This window comes from Melozone crissalis, unplaced genomic scaffold (assembly GCF_028551555.1).
Source record: "Melozone crissalis strain CALT ecotype California unplaced genomic scaffold, PUWL_Pcris_2 ptg000027l_1, whole genome shotgun sequence".
Lineage (NCBI taxonomy): Eukaryota > Metazoa > Chordata > Aves > Passeriformes > Passerellidae > Melozone > Melozone crissalis.
Window position 1 is genome coordinate 65,279,199 of NW_026535805.1, and position 22,690 is coordinate 65,301,888.

Consider the following 22,690-nt stretch of genomic DNA (forward strand, 5'->3'; position numbering starts at 1 on the left):
GGTACTGAAAATGAAATATACTGTAAGAGTCAGAAAACATGTCTAATATAAACACTCTTGTAGACTCTTCTGTATTTTCCCACTCTTACTTCTCCTGCTATCTCCTGTCAACAGTAGCCCCTGATGTTTGTGCATTACTACTGCATTGAGAACTTCACTGGCATTTTTACACGGAGGATTTATTATTTATTATATACCTGCGAGAAAGTAAACATTTTGTACATTATATAAATACAGAGACGTACATTACTTTTAGATAATTTCCCTTACCAAAAAAAAAGCAAAAAAAAAAGCATCTGAAAAGGCCTCTTTTATAGACAAAACAGACATTGGAGTTGCCTGCATAAATGTTCCTCAGAGTAGAAACTGCCATGAAAATCAGAGCACTAAAGTGCCTAGACAGATTAAGCATCGGGACATTGCATTTAGAAAGTGGAAAGCAAAACCAACTTTAAACATGCCATATTTGAAGCACCGAAATAGGTGGGAAAGAAAAGGTAACGTGATCTCAAAAAGCCCTCATAGAAGCATGTTTGAAGCTTTGTGGGCTCTCTTGTGAGACATTAACTGCAGTGTGTAGATAAGCAAGCCAGCAGCCCACCTGATGCAGAGCGCCGACGATTTTGCGTGTCTCTTGGTAGACGGTCTCGGCGCTCCAGTGGGCGTTGATGCGTTTGAGGGCTCGCGCCAGGCGGTTGTGCTCCCGCAGCCACAGCGTGTGCATGGCAGCCAGGGATGTCACCTCGCTGGAGCGGCCGTCCCCAGCCAGAAAACATTCCACCCTCTCACCTCCACCTGCGCTTGGGTCCTGCGCACAAGGGGATGGGATCTGGTCTGTAAAAGGCAGGTATTCCCGATGGTTATCGTAATACTTTAAGTTTACTCTAAGAAGGCCTTCTTTGCTTGTTAAATTCCTCAGTTTGTTTTCAACAGCAGGGGTACTGCCATAGACTGTAGAGGCATCAAGGAAAGAAGTTAAGCCATTGATCTGTTGTCTTGTATTTAGCACAGATATATTTCCAAAGAGAACAGCATGATCACCAGTGCCGCATGTGGGAGATGAGCGGTAGAAGGGCAGGCAATCCATCCCTGCAGATAATGTATCATTGGTGGTTACCTGCATACAAAATAAGGGTATTTTCTGAGGTGAGGAGAACAGCTGTGGATGCTGAATTGAGTCTTGTCTAAATATTTACCTTCTCTCTCTCAGTTTTTCATTGCTCAGACCTCATCTACTGGAGTGACATATTCTAAATATGTATAGATTGTTTTCCTTTAGACTGAAGGAAAAAGATGAATCTTTTTTACACAGAGAAAAATAAACCCCAAAACATTTACTCTATCACAAGCTATTGATGTAATACATAAAAAATTCATCATAAAATGTATCAGAGTGAAGATGTGAACATCTGGTCAAATTCTGTTCTACTGAAGAACAACTGAAACAGCAGGTTCACCTGTTTGCATCAAAACATAATGAGTTCCAGTGTCTGAAGCAGCACTCTGTAAAAGCTTTGGTTCAATGCTGAATTCTAATCCAGCTTCCTAACTAAAAAGGACAGACGTAAATATTCATTCTGCTTTCTGCCAGTCCCCCACAAGTCTTCTGCTGCATTATTTTGCTGCAACAGCTGTCTTACAAGTACTGAGTTCTGACCATCTTTATAAAAAGCAAAGGCTGAACATAGACTTGGCTAAATGAAAGATTGCCCAGTCCTTTATTGATTTGAACCCCACGCAGTTGAGACACTGAGGTCAAATAATGAGGTTCAAAAGTCTGACTAAGAGAAAATAAATGTTTTGTACAGACACCTGAGCTAACCCTTATTTGTATTCTATCTGCTTGCTTTTCATTTTTCAGAACTCTTTGGCAGAAGACAGTGAATGCTGCATATGTGATGTAATTTCTTCTTCATTTGTCTAATAATGCAGAGATCAGTCTGCAAAGATAGAACTGTCATTAAATTGGGGTTAACAGTAACAAAGCAACTTTGGAGTGCAATTAATTAACTTTATATATTAACTTTACCTCACATATTAAACCAAGTAAAATCTTCTTGCTACTGAGAGCTCATGTCAATAGAGATTGATAACAACAAATCATTTACATTAGAAAATGGTTTAATTTTGTTTGGTAAAGAAATTCTACCATTCTTCATTGCCTAGGTTTTAGCAAATCAAGGTAGGTTATGTTTGAAGAAAACAAGTAATTTTTTTTACTGATTTTTGAAATCAGTAATTTCCCTGTCTTGTGTTTTCTATTTAGCATTTGTTATTATGTCTTTTGCTATTAGTGTGGCTTCTTTTTCCCTTCAGCTGCTAATGTCATAATGCAAATATCTGAACTTGACAGCCACAGCCCTGTATGTGTTGGAGTGTGTCCTGCTTCTAGTCATCAGGAGATATTGCAGGAAGAATTCAGATATCACTGAGAAAAGAATGTAGGAGATGCCTTTATGGTGTTAAACAGCAAGGCTCACAGCAAAACATATAAACACTGAATAAAGTTCATACTGGATAATCTTTATTAAACTGCCTCTGCAATTTCAATTCAATCTGTTCTGGTCCCAGTGGAGAAAAAACAGCAGTAATGAACATTAAGGGACTGGCAGAGCTGCATTATGCTGTCTTTTCCCTTTTCATAGAATTAGTAGTTTGCAGCCAATATCTGAATGTATAAAATAGAGGTTCCTTCTATTATTATTTAGAGGCATTAAAAATAATCTGAGTGAAAAAAGAGACCCTTTTCTGCTGAAATGGGTACTGAGTTACATTTTTTTTTCAAAACCAATTACTGAAATTAATGTGATTCTTTTTTGTGTATAATTCTAGAGGGAAAAAATTGCAACAGAACCCTGATTGGCCACAATAGTTTTCCTATATAGTTGCATGTTAATTTAAATGGTTATTTTATATGCATGGTCAAACCTAGTTATGGTGAAATTCTTCTATGTGAAGGAAAATGAAAGGTAATAATTGTTTAAGTGTACTGCAATCTCTAAACTGTTATTTCAGTTAAAGAAAAATATTGTTTATTTTGAATTCATCCAGTGGGAAATGACCTTGCAAATGGTTTTTAATGTAGATTTTAAAGAAAACCTAGCTTATGGTCTCTGAAAGTTTGAAAAATAAGGAAAATAATAATGCTTGAAGAAGAGTCTATGATCCCATCTGACAGCAAGCTGCTGCTTCTGAAACAGAAGAAGAAGGCAGGAACTCACTTTGCTGGTTGTTGAGTGCAGATGACTGATCTATTTGTAGCTGAGACAGTAACCTGTCATGTTACATGTCACCTTTTTCAAATCACCTCAATTTTCTGTGACTCTGTTTCTTTTCCACCTTTTCTTTTACTAAAAAAAGAAACCTGTCAGCTTTTCTGGATTGCATCATGCTAAATGTATGCGTCGTGTCTATCTTAGCAGCAGCAGCGTAATTAATACTGAATAAAGTCAGTAGCTCTCTTATGAAAGTCTTTCTAATGCTTCTTTATGTCTCAGCCCTAACCTGAAATAATAATCTGAGGAATGACAAGTTTTCTCTACAACCCTGTTCTGCATGTCAGGCTGTAATAAAAGAAGCGTAAACTAAAGCTAGTGGATTTTGGGGTTTTTTTCCCATTAGAGGACCCTGTAAATATACAGCAAAAAGAATGTTCAGGCTCTACCAGAAATTACAGGCTCTACATGAGAACTTCTGAGAGAAATTCTATAGCATTTATTATAAAAATATCCGGAACAGAAAATCACAATGGTTCCTGACAACCTGTGAATCATTTACCTACACTTCCGATTAATATCAATGCACTATTGCAGCTTTTGATCCTTCATTGAATTGCACTGACTGAATGTTTTGTAGGCAGATTTCCTAACCTGTGCAGTCAGGGGCCTCCTCTCCCTGCTGAAACCCCCAGAGAGGATGTGCAGATGCAGGCACAGTTGTCCTTTTCTGTGGGTGGATTCTCCCTTGGGTGCTACTTTTGTAGGAACAGCAAGAGTGCAAACTGCAGCTTCTGTGTCTACACTGCTGTATAATATGCTATTGATTTCACTGCCATTGGAAACCAGCCATATTTTCTTCATACACAAAATTAATGTATAAAACAGACTGTGGCAGTTTTCCAAATATTTACTATGTGGAGATTTATTTAGTTAAAAATTCTGAAAGAAGAGTAGTTCTAGAGGGTAATAGCATTTTGTTTCAGTGTTCAAAAATTGGCTCCTCTGGTCACACTATTTACTGCATGTACTGCAACAGCCCTTTCTTTTTCTGAACATATATAACAAAAGCAAAAGAACAACCATTTTTGTATCTGTCCATCAAAGTTGTGAATAACAGGTTATAACAAAATGGAGCTGAAAAATTAACCATGTAAAGGGGTCACAAGTTTAGAAATGTATCTAATACTTTCAGGGTTGTGATTGAATTTCTTTGTATGTACCCTGCCATGGCCAATCGTGGCTACATTGAAGGTAGCCTTGAGCCATCCTCCTGCTGGGCTGCACTGCTGAGTAGGAGGAGCATCCAGTGCTAGATTTAGCTACACATTAAATATTCAGTGATAGATTTAGTACATGTGAACATGACTTGCCTTCAAGAGCATCCTTGAAACATGCTCTCTGAACCTCGTCACAGCTCCAAGACAGAAATCCAAAGTCTGTGCCTTGTTTAGAGCGCTGAAGGATCCACTTGCAAGTCTATGCCATATCAATCTGTGCACCTTTTATCCCTCTGCACTGAATGCCTCTACCACATGAATAATGCTAGCCTTGGAGTCTTTTTTAAAGATCCCTTATATTATCTCCTTTTTAAAGTAGATGGGATTTCGAGACTTGAATTAGTCAGGGTTCAGTAATTAGACTGCTGTGGTCCCTGTGATCCATATTTCATTCAAGTTATGGGAAACAGTATGAGTCTCCTCTCAATCAAAAAAATCCATGTAGCAATAAAAAAATGTGGGGGTTTTGCACTTAAAAGTCAATACTAGTCATGCTATTTCAAAGAATTTATTGTAAACACAAATGACTTTTGAAGACTTTTGCAGTTTTACAGCTACAGAAAACAGACTTTAAAACAGGGAGTTTTATGTTTAATATACGTTTTATAAACATATATTATGATATATGTTTCAGATGGATCCATCTTCACATCATACAAAGCACTGCTGGTCAGGGAGTGGATGTCCACCCTCGCCTCTCTGGGTAAGACTTTAGGAATGGGAATGTTTCTATGAATATTACTTAAAAACATAAACAACAAAAAAAATTCATGTCCCAGATGGAAATTTGAAACACAGTAAACTAGAGATTTTTGTCAGAACTATGGCATACTTTTAGTAATCAGGGCTGCTGTGGCTGATTCAGGTTACTCAGTGCTCTCAGTTGCTCACTACCTGAAAGAATGGGGTTCTTTAAGAAACCTCTTTTCTTTTTGAATGCTCTCAAGATATGTTTGCAACTTTCAAAAGTCCATATCTCCAGGGTGAGAGGGTCTAGATTTACTTGCCTGTGGTCAAATTCTAGTAATTTATTAATTTCACTTAACCTTCCCTATATTTTAAATTCTCCCACCATATGGAAGACAAGCCACCTTTTAACACAACCTGATTTGGTTCTCTTTACAGTTACCCAAATATTTTCCTCTACATTTAATGAAAGAGCAATGAGGCACTTAAAGAAAAGGAGACTGTGGAATGTTTATCAACTACAACTTGCTGAGGCAGAAAAGGTTTTCTATTCTGATAGAAGCCCTACATGGCAGTGCATAGAGAAGGCTGGTCAATAATCAAGCTCCAACAGTAAGTAAAGCAATTTAGGTTGCTCTGACTTGAACATTGCCAAGGGCTGTGATGAGCATAGGGCTTTCCTTTAGCCTTAGTTGGACAGGCTGTGCTTTGAGAAACAAAAACATGGTGTTACTTTGCTACTCAATTTTTTGAGTGAAAGAAGGACTATACTTTTAAATTAAGTGATCAAAATTACAGTATCCTAAATTTATACCTATTTATGTTTCTTCTAGCCCTCAAACAGGCTTTGAACTCATGTTTTTCATCTGCTCAAAGCAAAGATGTGATGTATGTAGGTTTCAGCAGCTCCCTGGAGATAATTTTTATACATACATTGAAAAGGTAGCTCTCTTTGACAGTTTGCATTAACTGGGAGAAGTATCTTTGCTTTCAATGAGTAACGTTAAGATCCTTTCATTTTATCTGGCTGAAAATGTAAATGACTACTTTGCTATATTCCCAAATGGAACTCAAAACCTCAAAGCACGAGAACAATAACATTAGGAGAGACTAGTAAGGCTTCTCTGCAGCATAAACCTTAGGTTAAAAAATGATGTTTTTATTAAGTACATTAACTATAGCTTATTATCTCTAAAAAAAAAAAAAAAAAATTAAATGTCTACCTGTTTCATTTAATAGTTGTATTGTTTTCTATTTTTCTGTCATTGTCAATTCTAATGTTTCTTGACTTTACTCACCTGTTTAGAGCCTGGAATTTCTCTTGAAGAATTTAAGTTGGAATCTTACCTTTATTGGAAAACATGGATTTTGTTTTTCACAAGTCATCTGGCACTCCATTCCGCTTAGGAAGGTAGTTCTACTTGTGCTCTGGGGTGTGAATGCAATGTCATGGTCTATGTACTGGCCCCATACCATAATGATATCAGAATACAGGCTGTCTTCAGTAACAGCCTCATTAGGTGCATGAATAATTTTTCTTGTCACTTCACGAACCTGAGAAAAGAACAAATTTACCTTGAGTGTTAAACAGTTTTTACTTCTCACAAAGTGATAAAACACTACAAAGGGGAGACAGTGATAAAATCTCTCTTCCCTTTCCCCAACTTTATGTTGTAGAGTGCTTTTAATGGTTTGACTAAAACCAAACTAAAACCAAAAAAAGAATCCAATAACAATATAAAATTCAGTTTCTACCGGGTTCTTATTGCTGTTCAGGAGATGACACCAAGGTGCCACAAGCAGTTTCAAGGATGTTTCAGCTGAGTTTTTCTATATGTTTCCCAGTGAGCAGTGTATCTTTGATCTGTTCCTTTCCAGACAATTTTGAAAACCACACATCTATTTTCAATACTCCAAAGGTTTTCTTTCTATTTATTCTGTTTTCTCATCCTTAAACAAAAGGATTTGCTGGAAAATCTCAAATCACTGTTGATACTCAGAAAGTCTGAGAGGCTCCGTATGTGAATGAAAGAGCACATGCAGCCCAAGACATGAGGTAGGGTGCAAACACATGGTAGCAGAAAGTTCAGCTTCCTTTTCCCAGGTGAGGAGAAGCCAAAAAAATATTTCTGATTCAGTTCTGTGCAAGATGCACAGAGATACAGATGCTCTGAGGAGGAGCACATGGAGACGTCTACGCTACGTGTCCAGCCTATATTAATAACCAAGCAAAACTATAAGAGCAAAATCAGCACTCATTTTTTGGAGATGTTAAGGGTATTATTGTTCACAGATTCCTCCCTCATGCTGCAAAATATTCCCTGGCAAATAACACCTGCCTTGGAAGTCAAGCAACTGAAAGGGCAGCACATAAAATCGACTGACAGAGCCAGTAATAAATATAAGGACTATATAATGAATGTATAAGAAAGGTTCAGTTAAATAGAATTGGTAAGGACAACAGGCAACATGGGACTTCTTAGGAACATCAGGATTTATACTGAAATAGGTGAGAGCAAGCTACCTACAGCTCATCAGGAATCCAAATTTTTAGATCAGTATTTTAATAGCTTTGGTGGCCACAAACATTTTCTTGAAATCAGTAAAATTTTTTGATCACTGTTTTGCTTTATAGTAATCCTCACACTTATCTAGCACTTTCACAATATTTTCACGTTACTTTTGAAAGAATATAGTCAGATAGCTAAAAGTACAAAAAAAAGAAAAAACACTTAGGACAATAGCTTTACCTATTTTGCTCCAAAACACAGCAGAGAACCTTGCTGATGGCCAGACATTGATGATCAGATTCGGTACAGTTATATAATCTTTTTTAAAGAGAGTTTTGCTTTACAAGAGTGTACCCTAATGAATCTAGAAAAAGGCAGTTTGCACTATCTACTGGAAATTTGCCTGTGTAAATGTCAGGTTTTCATCTCTGAGTGCTAAATTGTGCAACTTAGAGACAATGTTATTTAATTAATAAAATGAGTTGTAGGTGACATTAACACTAAATTCTCCTGATTATCCTTATTAAACACACAATGGTTAAAATAACAAGACTTTGAGTCCATTAAAAGTAAGGTTTCAAAGCAATGATGACAAATCACAAATTGTAAATCCAGCCCAAATCATTGCACACTGCAGTGGGGAATTTTTCTCTCAGTTCTCTGTGCAAATGCTCTTTTTTCAGACTTCCCTCTATGGCAGGCCTGCTATTTGTTAAGTATATGACGTGCTATAATCCATAAATATTGCAATACTTTCTAAGATCAGTAAGTTTGACAAGCTAACAAATGAAGTCATGATTTGACAGCAATTCTTGTTCAGTTAAGGCTTGCTAGCCTATGAGGAATGGCATACATGCACACACCTACGCACATGCTAATATGTCCCTGGGCTTTATATCTGTTTTATATCTGTTTAGTAAACATCCAACCTTTTCCCCCTCCTTCCCTGAATAGAGGTGCCATTATTAAAACAAAGAATCATAAAATCACTGGAAAATTTAGGCTGGAAGGAAATTCTGGAGACCACAAGGTGCAACTTCAAATTGAAAGCAGGTATTAGGTTATTAAGAGCCCCATGAAGACAGATCTTTGGTATGAGGGATATGCCAGAAGTTCTCTAGGCTGGAATCCATATTCCATCAAAAACCTTTTCCAACATTTATTATGCTCACAACAATTCCTTGTTTCAAGACAAAGTTTTCTCTGGAAAAACTTGTGACCATTTCCTCTTGCCATGGAAGCATGCATCCTTGTAGGCCTCTCTTGTTTCTACAATTTCATCACGGGAAGGTCAGAATTAGGTCCTCTGTGTGCCTTTTCTCTACCTGAGCAATCATCACCCTGTGTCTGCTGGCTGCCTGGTGCCTGCCAGGCCAGGCATTTGGCTGGCTCCTGTCCTGCCTCTCTCCCTTACAGCACTCTGGAATACTGGGCTGCCCCTCAGGAAGGTCAGTGCCCCCTGCACTGCTTCATGGGCTCACCACAGCCAGGGGCAGGGAGCATCTCACCATGGGGCTGAACTTATGCTTTAGCAAAGCCACTGGCTTCTTAACTGAGCTCCACAGATATTTTTGAAGTATTTTACACAGACACTTCCTTTACTGATGCAAATGGAGGTCTGAGGTGGCAGGTGTGATAATGTGTGTTTCAAGTGATCTGGAGGTGCACTTCCTCACCGAGGGGAGTGGGAATCCGTTGTATCGGACACTGGGATCCCATCCTCGAGGCTGGCTGAGGCCATCCTCATAGGCTGCTGGAAGCCACCTAGCCAAAGCTGTGTTGGATGCCCCCCATCTAGGATGTTCCCTGTGAAGAGAAAAACAAAATTAAAAATCCCCCAAAAGCAACAGCAGCAGCAGAACCTCTGAATAAATAAAATATATAGAGACATACATACATACATACATACATATATAAAATATTTATATTATATTATATTACATTACATTACATTACATTACATTACGTTACATTATATTATATTACATTACATTATATTAATGTTCCAGATATAAGACCAGATCATAAAAATAAAATAATATGAAATAATCATCAATCACAGAGCAATATGCCATTATAATAAGATGTTCATGTAGCAATCTTTGAAACGGCGTAAAATACTTGTCTTCATGGATGCCAATATTAATTTTACTCAAAAGGAAAATAATGAAAATCTAAATTGCTAATGAATTATTACTATTTTACTCGTGTTTATAACCTGTTTAGCTTTTGACATTTTTTAAATACTTGCTGTGAAGGTGAGTTCCTGTTAGTGTCCTCATTCCCCATAAAGTCAGATAGTGCCTTTCCTAGCATCTCTAAAAAGATGTTTAAGAGCAACAAAAATGCTCTTTGAAAAGATGTGCTAGAGCAACAAAGAGAAAATAAAAACTTGGGAAAATATGAAGAAACCCTTCAGTGTGAAGGGGAAGAAAACTTAAATGAAAATTGGACACTAGTCATAGAGAAGAAATCATTTAGCAAGACCAAAGGAGCCCGGGCTGAAGAAATGGGGGCTGAATCCAGAGGCAATGCTGCCTCTGCTTGAAACTATACCAATTTCTTTGGTCCATCTTTGGGACCCTGCACAAGCCCATGCACTGAACTATGCTCCTAGGTTGTCAGCACTAACTGCAGTGGTATTTTTCCTCACAAAAACTTGCATTTCTCTGAATATCTCTTGCCTGAGCACATCTTGGCATCATTGCATACCAGTTTGTCACCCCACAGCCAGCCTACCTGGAAGGGAGAAGGGGAGTAAAAAAGTGTAATCTAATGTGTAAAAGTAAGAGGGTAGCAAGTATCAGGTCATATTTAATTTGAGGGTCAGTAAATGATTGTTAGTGATTTCTATTTATTAGTATAGTCAGTGAGTCTTGGGTTTGAGCCAATTAATTTTCCCTCTGTCATGAGTATTAGAAATTTTAGGATTTGTTTTTTTGCTAATTTTTCAACTCGTCCTGTTCAATATATTTCATAATTGTTAAATATATGTCAACACTAAAAGGAAGAAATTTTTTTTTGCAATGCATTCAAGTTGACTAAAGTTGTAAAGTAATCCACAAAGAACCAGAAATATTTCTGGAATATTGGTAGAAATATATAGTGTAAAAACATACATTTACATATCTATCAGGATGCTAAATAATTATATTACTTTTTCATTGATCTCCAGCACACTGAGGAGACTCAGTTTGCCAAGCTATATGGTGCTGTAATACACTTAATTATCCACAATAATTCACACTTGAAGGTTAAGTATGCTTTAATAAAGCATTCAAATTAGTTACACTTGATTTGCCTTTATTGAAATTACATAAAATACTGCACATAGTGTAGTGCTATTTCACTCAATTAAAAATAATGAAATGTTAATGTAACTGCTTAACTGGTGATTTTTCTCCTGATTGCTTTTGTATTTTAGCAGATCACTGGAATGCTACTTTAGTAAAACCCCTCTCACATGCCTTTTTATTATTGCATTAAACATGTTAATGTTTTGGAATCTTGCTTGAGTTAAAAAGGCAGCTGAAATAATGAGATTTTGCTATCATACAGCTTTATAAAGTACCCAAATTTGATTACTATATATTCTGTTTATGGAAGGTGGGAGTTTTCATTTGCTTGTGAAATATTGGAATTGTACCATTTGGATTTTGTTTTGGCTGCCTGAGAAGCAACCTGGAGTCTTAAGCTGCCATTTGCTATCCAGATTTTTATCTTTTGAATCTTATTTTAATATTCTGCCTAGTTTCAAGTAGATTGAATCAATGCCATATGGCAACTTGGAGTTTGTGATCTTTTAGGTTTTGCTGAGCTATCATGCATGTAACTTCTGGAAGCATGGGACACTTCTGGAAAATAAACCTGCTACTAATTGAACACTGAGTTTGCATTGAGGTAAAGTAGCTAACCTAAAGGAAACATGTCCATTCCTTCTTCTGGAAGTCAATCAGGATTGCTCATTCTTTCCACTAGGTGAGCCATACTCATACTTCTAACTGCTGGTACTGCACCTCCAGAGTGAGCATAACGTCCTTATCTGAGAGAATGGTTAATGACACAACAATGAAATAGAAATGCTGCAGATAAAATTCCTCCCAGATGCCCCAAATATTAGCTGTACAAAAAATAAGGTAGTCATGGAACAACAGGTACATCAAGCCAGAAGGACAGACAGTTTCTGGGTGCCATCCTGTCATTTCATTCTATTTCTCACTACCAGGAACAGCCAAAGATGCAGCCTTGCAGTAGACATATAACTCTGAAAGCTCTGATGAGGTGAAGCTAATTGCACTGTGAGAGTCCCTTCCTTTAGTACCTGTAATTCCTTCACCCTTTGAATTCCTTTCATTGTACTGGACACTAAAAAATACCTAGATCAATGCTAGCTTGTTGGGATTAATAAATGGGGAAAAAAACCTCTTTGGATTTTCCTTTTGTTCCTTTTTCTTCCTTTAAAAATAATGCAATTTTATTTTGCTTGTTTAGGCAGAAAGGAAACTAAAATCTGTTAATATCTCTTACTAGTAAAAGAGGATAATATCTCTGCTGGGAATGCCTGATGTTATGTTGATATTGTCCATAGAAGGTCATGTTTATGTTATTCTACTACACTTTTGTTCTAGGAAGAGCACACTAAAACAAAGCAATCTCAGTGCTAAGGAAAACATCCTTTGCAATTGATCTTATTTGTCCCAAACATGCAAACTGATTTAGCAGAACATCTGAAAAGCATTTTCTTGCTCCCTTCTAAACTAAAAATTTTGTTTCTAAATTTCACTCATGAAATGCAGAGTTTCATGATCTATAGTACAGCTATAGATTCAAACAGAGTGAACAAAAGTGCAAATGCAACATAGGTCTTGATATATTTTCTGCCTGAAAGTGGAAGCTGTAAAGTAAGTAAAAGCACAGACTCATATTTCATCTAATGTCTGAAGTCCTCAAAGCTGGCTTACATCACAGAATATGTTATTTACATTACAGTGTTATGGGCTTTTTAGGCTGATGTATTTCAGTAGAACTAGAGGTATTTCAAGGGGCTCACAAATTTTTAGACTCAGTTAAGATCTGATTCACTATTTTCAACTCCTTTGGTTTTGAAGGGTTTTTTGTCACCTTACACCTTTTACATTTAGAGCACAAAGTCTAAAATACTACCAAATATGACTGGTGGGTTTATGTGGTACAAGCATAAAAATATACACAGTAGAACAGTGTGAGTAAAGACCAGACTCAATGAATCATATTTACCCTACCCAGCTTCAGATATCAGACTGAAATGCCTGTACACATCGTAGTGTTGTCAGTCACTGAAGAGAAAAAGGTCTTTTACCTTTACCTATAGCAGAGTGCTTCTCTCCATCACTAGGGAGAAAGACTAAACAGCCACCCTGTAAATTAGGAGCTTCATCCATGCTGTCTGTGTTCAGCTGCACAAATCTTGGCCAATGTGTTCAAGCCCTGATGGAGATGTCAGTGAAAATATTGTACTAGCTGCTAGTTCAGACTCCAAGCAACTCTGAACATGCCTGGGGGGAAATTATGGATATCCACATAGTTAGATTTATAACACTGATGCACCTCAGGTTGTGTCCTTTCAGCAAATAGTCTATCAGGCATGTTCCTTGCAAATGACTTGTGAGGTAGCAAAACAGATTCATCTCATAAAACCAGACTCACTGAATAATAAAACTGCAAAATTGTACTGCTCTTTATTCACCACATTGCAGAGTACCTTAACTTGTACAATGATGAAGGCCTTCCATTTTCATCTCTGTAGCACTTCACCTGTAAACTTGCAGTCCAACTTTCAGTTTGTGGCCTTAGGTCTATGTATCCAGAGGCTACTGAGTAGAAATATTGCTTACCCTTGTGCTTAAAAGGGCCCTCATTCTCAGTTTTACACTCATTGCATTGGAGGGTTCTGAAAAGACGAGCACATCTATTGTGTGGGGTTTTGCAGGAAACAATTGCCAAATAGATTAGGCAACAAGTAGATACTAGTTATAAAAAATAGCCACTAAACATATAAAAACAGATATGTAAAACTAAGAATGACACCTAGAACTTTTTGATTCGTCCTTTCTAACTATTAGAATTGTGGGAAAATACAAAAAATATTTCTCCTTGGGAAGTAATACTGTTTTCTGGCATTATATAATTTTATCCAATTCAATCAAAAATAAATACTGAGTTAGAATTAAGTTTTCATATAGAAGAAGGCATGTACTAAATCAGTCCTCCCTAAATATAAAGTTCCTCATATAATCTTAGAAGCTTTCAGAAGGAAAGCCTGTTTACAAAAAGTAGTGCACCAAAGTGTAAATTATGAGTTCTTCCTCCAGGAACTTTCACTGGCACCTCATTTACAGCCACTGATTAACACCAGTCCCCCTTCACCAATTTCCTTGGAAAAAGTAAACACAGCTTCTTGGGTTTAAAGAATGAGAAGGAAGGATTTTTCAGGACACAATTTTTATCATACATACCTGTTATTGCAGGCACCAGTGATGAGTCGATATTCATTAGCTAAGCAATTATTTGGACACTTTGGTGGCAACATATAAGGCAGGCATCCAGAAATTTTAGCAATCATAGTGAGCAGATCAGCTGACAAATGATCTGAAAGGAAGAACCCAGACAAGCAATTTGCTGTATTGGATTTAGCTGCTAGAGTAGAAAAGGCATTATTGTCAGCTGCATCTACAGAATTCTCCCTCTTCCTCGGAAAGAGCACTTAGTGAGAAGTGCTGCAAGAGGCTGTGTCAGGGACTTAGAGGAAGAGCTCGTTTTATTGGCTGATGCATAGAGAATGAGAAGAAAGAGGTTCAGCAATAGCTGAGAACTGAGGTTGACCCCCTTGCTGCTTCCTTCTTTCCCTGTGTTGTAGTCCTTTACTTGCCTGGTCCTTGTGTTTACAACAAAGGTGCAAAAAATGCCATTCAAGGACAAAAGTATATGCCAAAGAAGAAAAATGTGTGACTGGAAAGATGCAGAAATCTAAGGACCCTGCAGCTGACTATAGAATTCAGTGTTGAGTGGAAGAGAATCAAAATGATTAGCTGGAATTTGTAAGCTAGGTAAAGTCAAGTCCCTTTATACCAGTAGACAGCATATTATAAGTATATTTATGATACAATCCAAGATGGGTCTCCCAGTGAGCATCTGATGATGAGGGACAAAGCCACACTATAGTGTAAGCTGCAGAGAGCTGGTACCTATTCTCACCTCTGCAGGTATGGAAATATGTGTGGCCAGTTGGAGGTGGATGTACCCATGAAATAGGAGCAACCTGGTCTAGAGGAAGGTGACGTTGTCATGGCAGGGGGCTGGAACTAGGGAGTCCCCAAGGTTCTTTCCAACTCAAACCTTTCTACAATTCTATGAATATCCTTCCTGAACTCAGAGAACCCTCAACGTTCAAAGTGGCTACAATCATCATGTGATGAAAGAAGAGGGTAGAGGTAACATACAACTCCTGCACCTGTCTCCCCACTGGCTAATGCATGCCACCCAGTCCAAATATCTATTTGTTCTGCCCATTCAACTCTGAAGTAAGCTGCTTTAGTCCATTGTTCAAACCAAAATGTTAAGCCACAAAAACAAAGAACAAAGGTTCAAGAACTAAATCAGCTCAAAACATGTTCTGCTGAGCAGTTATAACCTGCACAAAGCAGTAGTGAGAACAAAGGGAGAATAGGTTGTTAGACTGGCTGCATAATCGTGTCATTATGTACTAGTAACTTGTGCCAAATTTGTGACTAGAGCTGTACTTCTATGTTAGTTCAGGTTCAAAATTATACTTAGAGCCCAGCTCCCCAGTTATCTGGGCTGCCTAGGTAGAGACTCATATATTTTCTTTAAAGTCAATTTAATTCTGTAATTCATGTAAAACTATTCTGTTGTGGCACATAGACTGTACAGTGTCTATTCACATTCTGTTAACATTGTTTCAGTTCTGAAAATTAGCAAGAGCTTTGTGCACTTCTGAAGTTTAGAAATTCAACTTTGAATCACACAGCACAAAAATAATTGCATCTGTGTATGTGTGTGTATATAAATATATGCACAGACATATACATAATAGATAAACATATATTTTTACTTCTACAAATGCCCCATTAGTTTAGTAAGTCAGATATTTTAGCAAGGAAATAAAATAATAACTGTGGTGTGTGCTTTATGTTTGTTTACAGCACTCTAATGCTTCTATATCTTGGAAAGTAATGTTCTAAGATAGAACACTTTGTGTAAGTGACAGAATTAAATTATAGGGGGAAAAAGTCAATGGTTCTGATATTTTGATCCTTCCAGACACCAAACAGACATCTTGAAATTCATATCTAATTAGCAGCAAGTATTTCACTTTGACAACATTGAACTTTCTCTTTCTTTCCCCATCTGATATGAAAAACCCCAGTTAAAGGCGAAATAAATGTACAACAGCAGTGCATTATAAAATTAGTTTTGGAAATAAGAACATATATTATTTGAAGAAGGATGTGCATATGTTGAGAGGAAGTGTGTTTGAAAAGGCCAGTGCCATAGTGTGATAGAAGATCAAGCACTAAACCCAAACTGCAGGGGAAGATAGACATTTCACTGCAAACAAGAAGCTTGCAACACTGAGGATATGCAGGCTGATTTATAGGCAATACAAATACACAGTCATGAGTTCACAGGGTGCCAATAGTGCAACACTGCTCTCCTCAACTATAACACCACCCACACTCCAGCAAAGAAAAATGTAAACCTATCTGAGGTGTTTTCAAGAACAAAAGAAAGTGAAAAATAAAATAAAAGTGAACTTAACTGAACCTTAATCTAAAAGACAGCATTCAACAAATCAATAGGGTGGTTTGCCAATGTCAATACACTGTATTTACCAGTTGGATGCAATGAACGCTTGTGCCTCTGGCAAACTTTTTGTTTCAGCACCTGAATTGACATTTCCATTCGTTCAGCTGCTTGGGAAATCTCTTGACTCTCTTGTTCAGGAAATTTTGAGAAAGCCAGCAGTAAGGTAGGGGTTGCTATTTCACTTCCTTGGATCTTTCTATAATTGAGATAAATACAGAAGGTTTTGCAATGCATACATTTTTAGAACATTTTCATAACAATAAAGCTGTCTGTCCTAGATATGTTGTAAGTTTAAGGTATTTAAGGTATTAAGGTATTTTGATTGAAGAGAACACTGGGAAAGCAAAGAGGAAGGCTGTTTTCTGACCTTGTTCTGCAAGGAAAATTCTAAAAGAGAAACTGTGGTTCTGTTGGACACACAACCAGAGTTAATCTTGTGGGAAGTCTTTAGGATGAGAAAGAAACTTTTGGGGTGAGCAGAGCCTGCAGCACCAAGTGGAAGACCTTGTGCAGGATAGTCACAAAAGAGGTCTCCAAACTCACTGCTGTGAATAGGTTTTGCTTTCATGTAACATTCAATACCCAAGATCATCCTCAGTCAACTTCTAAGCACCAATTCTCTTTAATGTCTATATATCCACATACACAGTATTTCAAAGGTAGCTTAATAGTCTGGTGTCTGGGGTAAGTGGTCTCAGTTTTATTCCTAATAAAATTTCAGTTCCTAATTGAAATAATCATTGTTAAGCATTTATCTTTAGCATCTCTTAGCACTTATCACGTTTAAGATATTGACCAAATAATTGCCACAATATCTTGTGAGACATAAATATCAGTATCTCCATCTATTCCATGAGGTAGTTGAGCCACTGAAAGCTTGAGACTTACGTTTTCAAATTTTAAGTGCCTTAGGATTGTCACCAAAATAACTAAAATCACTAAAACCTTTGAGTGACCTCAGTCTCTACATATAGAGGGGCAACAGTTCTTGATATGTTCTGTCCATGTAAACAGTTAACATTCACAGAGCTCTGCAAATCATGACTCATTTTCAAATCACAGAGATAAGTCTTTAGGGAAAGTCTATGCAAAAGTGTGGGGATTCTACCCCGTAAAACTTAGATGATGTGTTCCAAATTTTGGAGAGAAATTAATTTTGTGTTGCACAGAAATCTAGTCAGAAAATGGTTGAAAGAGCTCATTCTCATACTGTAACTCAAGCACAAAGGAGCTTTCCCCTAATTTGTTGCCTGTCCAAGACAAATGTTTCCTTTCCTTTCCCTTATCTTTTTTTACATCTGTTGTAGATGAAAGGGGAAATATGCAATTCACTTTAAAAGTCCAATTTAAGGCCAAAGAGTTTGGCTCCTGATGCCATAGGCGTTGTTCCTGTCTCACTGCACTGGAAAAACATAATCGGTGTTCAAAAATAGGTCCACAAAAGTATGATTTTTGAGGTATTTATTTCAAAAAAACATCCATATTTATATTTGTGTTATTTATTCTGTCCCACACTTTAGAAGAGCAACTTATATGGTGAAAATGCACAAGGTTCTATTGGATCAGATTATCAGTGACATAATCATAGAATCGTTTGGGCTGGAAGGAACTTTAGAGATCTCCTAGTTCCACCCCCCCTGCCATGGGCAGGATCACCTTCCTCTAGATCAGATCCCTCAAAGGTAATGGAGGCAGTGATTTTTTGATTATATAGGTGCTCAAAGAAACAGAAAGATTGACATCAAATTTTTTTGTTATGAAAGCTTTTTCCTGAGTACATTATTCACCTTTATTTTTACCTTTTAATTTCATAATGTGCAGCATAATCCACCAGACTAGAACCCTTCTGGATAGCCTTAGTGATGCAGTTATCTTCAATTTGTTCTCAATGGTGAAAAAACAAAAAGAAAAAAAGAAAGAAAGATAAATATGTTAATAAATAGCATATTTATTAAAATATTTACAATTAGAAAATATGCAAGTTTCTAATATTAAGATACAATTTTTGCCCTTTAAAACCAATTCCATATTTTATTCTTGAAATTCATGTTGTGGCTTCTGAGCTTTCTAAAAGCTCAATAATTACATAATTTAAAAGACATGGGGATTTAGATTTCCTTGCTTAAAGTATAAATCCAGTTATGAACATGTCATATAGGATCAAACATAATAGGTCCAGCTGAAACATGCTGTGTTCTCTGCACACAGCTGTGTTCTTTAGGTTCATTTGTATTTTTCATCAAACTGTCCTTGGACTGACAGGGCAAACCTGACCCTCCTTCCCAGATGATATTAGCTGGTCTGAGCCACATAAAGAATTCAAGTCCATATTCAAGCGAAACTAAGACCAGGGATAGGGCCAGTTCATGAAAACCCTATTCTCATTTCTTCACCTGTGTTTAATGGGAAGATACGTGTGAACATAATAATACTTCAGCTGTGCTATTTTGTATAATGCTATTATGAAGCTTAGCTTATCCCTCTTTTGTGTACATGTTGCTTTATAATAAAAGAACCAGTCATGTTTAAAGTTCAAATACTTTATTTATATCTGAATTTTGTAGGATGGCCCATTTTTTTCTTAGAAAACAAATAAGAAAAAATAATAACAATCATTTATGTACAATCATTCATCATTTATGTACAATTTAATCTTAGGGGAGCATGTTTTATTTGTAGTACAGTCTGTGCTGTTTCTATCATCTATTTTTTGAATAGGGCATTCAGCTCAAGGAAGAGAAATGTGTGATGAGGAGTAATCTCTCCTAGGCTAAATTATACTCTACTAAAGTTTTCAGTATCTAAGTATAGCAGTAGTTATTTCTCTTTTTCACCTATGCATAATAAAATATTCAGATGATTCATGGTATTATCATTTGGATTTTCACTACTTCTGAAAACCTTTTTGAGTCTATGTTAAAAAAGAAGTGGGATTTTTACAGGCCATACAATAAGTAGTTATTTTAGAATTTAATATAGCATATTTTTGAATTACTTTTAGGGGGCTTAGCTCTGAGAAACATAACATGCTTGAAGTATTGCTCATCCTGTGATATTGATTCAAGCTCTGATGTAAAAGAGAATATCCACTTGCTGTACTTAAATTTCATTGTCTCTCTTCTTTTTCTTCTAAGAAGTATGAATTTGGTACCAATACCATGTCTTCAAATATGTGGTTCTTGAGTAATAAACATTATCTTGTACTGTTTCATCAGACCAAGAACACTTACTATAAAAATAATCACATTTCATCTATTCTATTCTATTCTATTCTATTCTATTCTATTCTATTCTATTCTATTCTATTCTATTTATAGTCCATGTATCTTTTATATATTGATGCTTTCCTATGTCTTAGGGAAGAATATAAAAAGGAGGGAAAGGGACTTATATGACAGGATGATAGCCAATGGTTATAAACTGACAGAGAGCAAGTTTAGATTAGATGTTAGGAAGAAATCCTTTACTGTGAGTGTGGTGAGGCACTGGAACTGCTTGCCCAGAGAAGTTGTGGATGCCTCATCCCTGAAAGTGTTGAAGGCCAGATTGGATGAGGTCCTGAGCAACCTGGGCTAGTGAAGGCATCCCTACCCATGGCAGAGGGTGTGGACCTATATGATTTGTAAGGTCCCTTCCAACCTAAACCATTCTATTATTCTTGGATCCATCTTGTATTAACTAACATATAACATAATGTGGCCATTTTAGACCACATCTTTCCAAAAAATTTGTATGGTAACTCAAAGTAAAGAATCCAGTATGGAAAGAAAACTGGATCTACTGTTTTGCAGTGATAGCAAAAAAAAAGATTTCTCATAAGAAATAATATCTTGGGAATTTAATTTAATTATATTTAATTAATTGAATTTAATTAAATTTTTTTGCATATAATTTTATTTTATTTGTGATTCTACACTAAATTCAGGTGAACAGTTTCCTAGGGAATCATATCACCAAACTTTATGAATCAAGCATACAGCTGTATAGTATGAGGTTGTGGTTTGAAATCCTGTTTCTTTACTGTCTCTGCCCTAATTTCATGTAAAATCAGTTTCTGCAGATTTCTTTTAAAATTTAGTCTGGCATCTGCTACTCTTCCAGTTTATTAGATTTAGCTGATTTAAATTGAGCAGATGCAAATGTTGGTAAAAATTACTAGACTGAATTTTTTGAACATAATGAATAAGGCAGTCTGAGATGCTCTAAAATCCTCTGGGTGCCAGCAGCCAACAGATCCACAGGAAAGAAGCACCTTTGTGGGACAGCAGGAGGGTGCAGGTGGGACATCCTATGGCAACTGCCTCTAGCCCAGGATGATTAGCAGATGGGGAAAGAAATCCAGCAATCCTGCTTGGCAATGCATCATCTGACACAGGAATGCCACAAAGAAAGTAAAATCACTCCTAGTCAAAGCAGTGATTGAGATACCCTACACATACAAAGTTTTACTTACTGAGATTATGAAACTACAATTTAAAAGAACACCTCCATGGAATAGTTCTCAGAGAAGCCAGATAGTGTATTTTGCACACAAAAGAGGTTGAGCTATACTGCTGGTGCTAAACTGTTTGCAGTGTCCCTGTATTTTCAGCTTAACAGTAAACATAAGTAACTAACGTGTATTTTTACTGTTACTTACCAAAGATGGTGTCTTTCCCTGTTTGAAGGAAAGAAAAGAAAACAGCTGTGAAGGCTATAGCTGCTGAAAATCCCAAAATAATGAAAACTTTCATCTACAAGAAAGAAGAGATAACAGTTGAAAATACATATACCTTCATCTTCTAATTATAAGCCAGACTATAAATAATTTTCTGTATATGGCAAATTTTAGTTTAAAATTAGATTTCCAGCCATGTTCTGACTATTTTTTTGAAGTTCAAAGTAATTCACTTTCTCTTTTCCCCTTCCTTACTTATTACTTTTCTTTTACATTCTTTTACATCTTGAGACGCTTCTAGCACAATGATACACATAACTTTATTTTATAACATAATACATTCTCACAATATCAGCAGCACTTAGCCTATACATTGGAAATTCATCAGCATTTTACCTCCATTCGTTTTGAACTTCTCTGTGCACTAGACTGATTTGATTGTAAGTTAGGAATTGCACATAAGACAATAAAGTGGTCAAACTAATACAAATTAGTGAGACCCTAATCTATGCTCCTATCCATAGATTACTGTGGTATCAAAGCAGCACAGTGAATGAGCTCACTCTGCTGAGGAGAGCTGCATTCTCCATTTCAGTACTGGTACTCTGGCAGTTCTTACAGCAGTGCAAATATATAAACTCTCCAAGAAGTATCACTTTTCACATGCCTTGTATTGACTGGAAATTGAAAGATTTGAAATATTTTTAGCTCCATATCCTATCAAAATTAAAAAAAGAAATCAAGTCTGAAAATTCAGAGAAACTATATTGCCCATAGAAATTCAATGTGAAAACACCCCTTCCTTTTACATTTCATGAGTTAATATGATGAATTTCTTCTGGAAAATGTCAAGCAAAAGTTTTATTGTCTGACCTTTTGTCTGCTGAGGAGATTATCTTCCACAGTTCTGTACTTTATCGATGGCAGTAACAGTTCTGAATTATGAAAGCCAAGTACTTTCCAGAGGCCCAGTTTATGCTCTCAGCTTTATGCACTGGTACTCACTCAAGCTTTAGCAGTGCAAATTATTTCAAAATCTTTTTGGCCACAGTTATGTTCCCACAAAGCAGAAACTGACGTTAATACTTGAGTTGTTTATTTTTTCCTGCTGGGAACCAAAAAATTGTGTTGTTATTTCTTACATCAGAATTATTTTCCTGAAAATGAGAAGGGAAATAAGTTCATATTAAATATATATATATGTGTGTGTGTATATATATAGACACATGTATATGTAATTGCCATGTTATGCAGTAAAACAAAGTATTTTTCATTATTTTTTCTTTTTTTAAAATTTATTTGACAAAAAAGAAACTTTGTGTCCAATTTTATGTATGCTGTAGTTTGTGCTTTACCAAAACAACAATTTGGAATTCAGGTGCTAACTCCCAGGTTGCCCACCAACTTTCTTCCAGCGCTTCTTCTCTAGCTATTTCAATTTTGTTACACTTTTCAGCACTACTGCTTCTTTTAAAC

General features: G+C 36.5%; 1 protein-coding gene across 1 annotated transcript in view; it reads right to left on the reverse strand.

The window, feature by feature from the left end:
* The window catches only part of TPO (thyroid peroxidase), a 36,583-nt gene extending 15,293 nt beyond the window's left edge, over positions 1 to 21,290 (reverse strand). Inside the window, exons 1-7 of the mRNA XM_054279335.1 lie at positions 21,197 to 21,290; positions 18,357 to 18,441; positions 16,584 to 16,753; positions 14,187 to 14,319; positions 9,369 to 9,498; positions 6,530 to 6,736; positions 602 to 1,117 (exon numbers count right to left, since the gene is read on the reverse strand). Coding sequence (XP_054135310.1) covers positions 602 to 1,117; positions 6,530 to 6,736; positions 9,369 to 9,498; positions 14,187 to 14,319; positions 16,584 to 16,753; positions 18,357 to 18,441; positions 21,197 to 21,290 — 1,335 coding nt within the window. The remainder of the gene's footprint in view (positions 1 to 601; positions 1,118 to 6,529; positions 6,737 to 9,368; positions 9,499 to 14,186; positions 14,320 to 16,583; positions 16,754 to 18,356; positions 18,442 to 21,196) is intronic.
* Between the last annotated feature and the right edge of the window lie 1,400 nt (positions 21,291 to 22,690).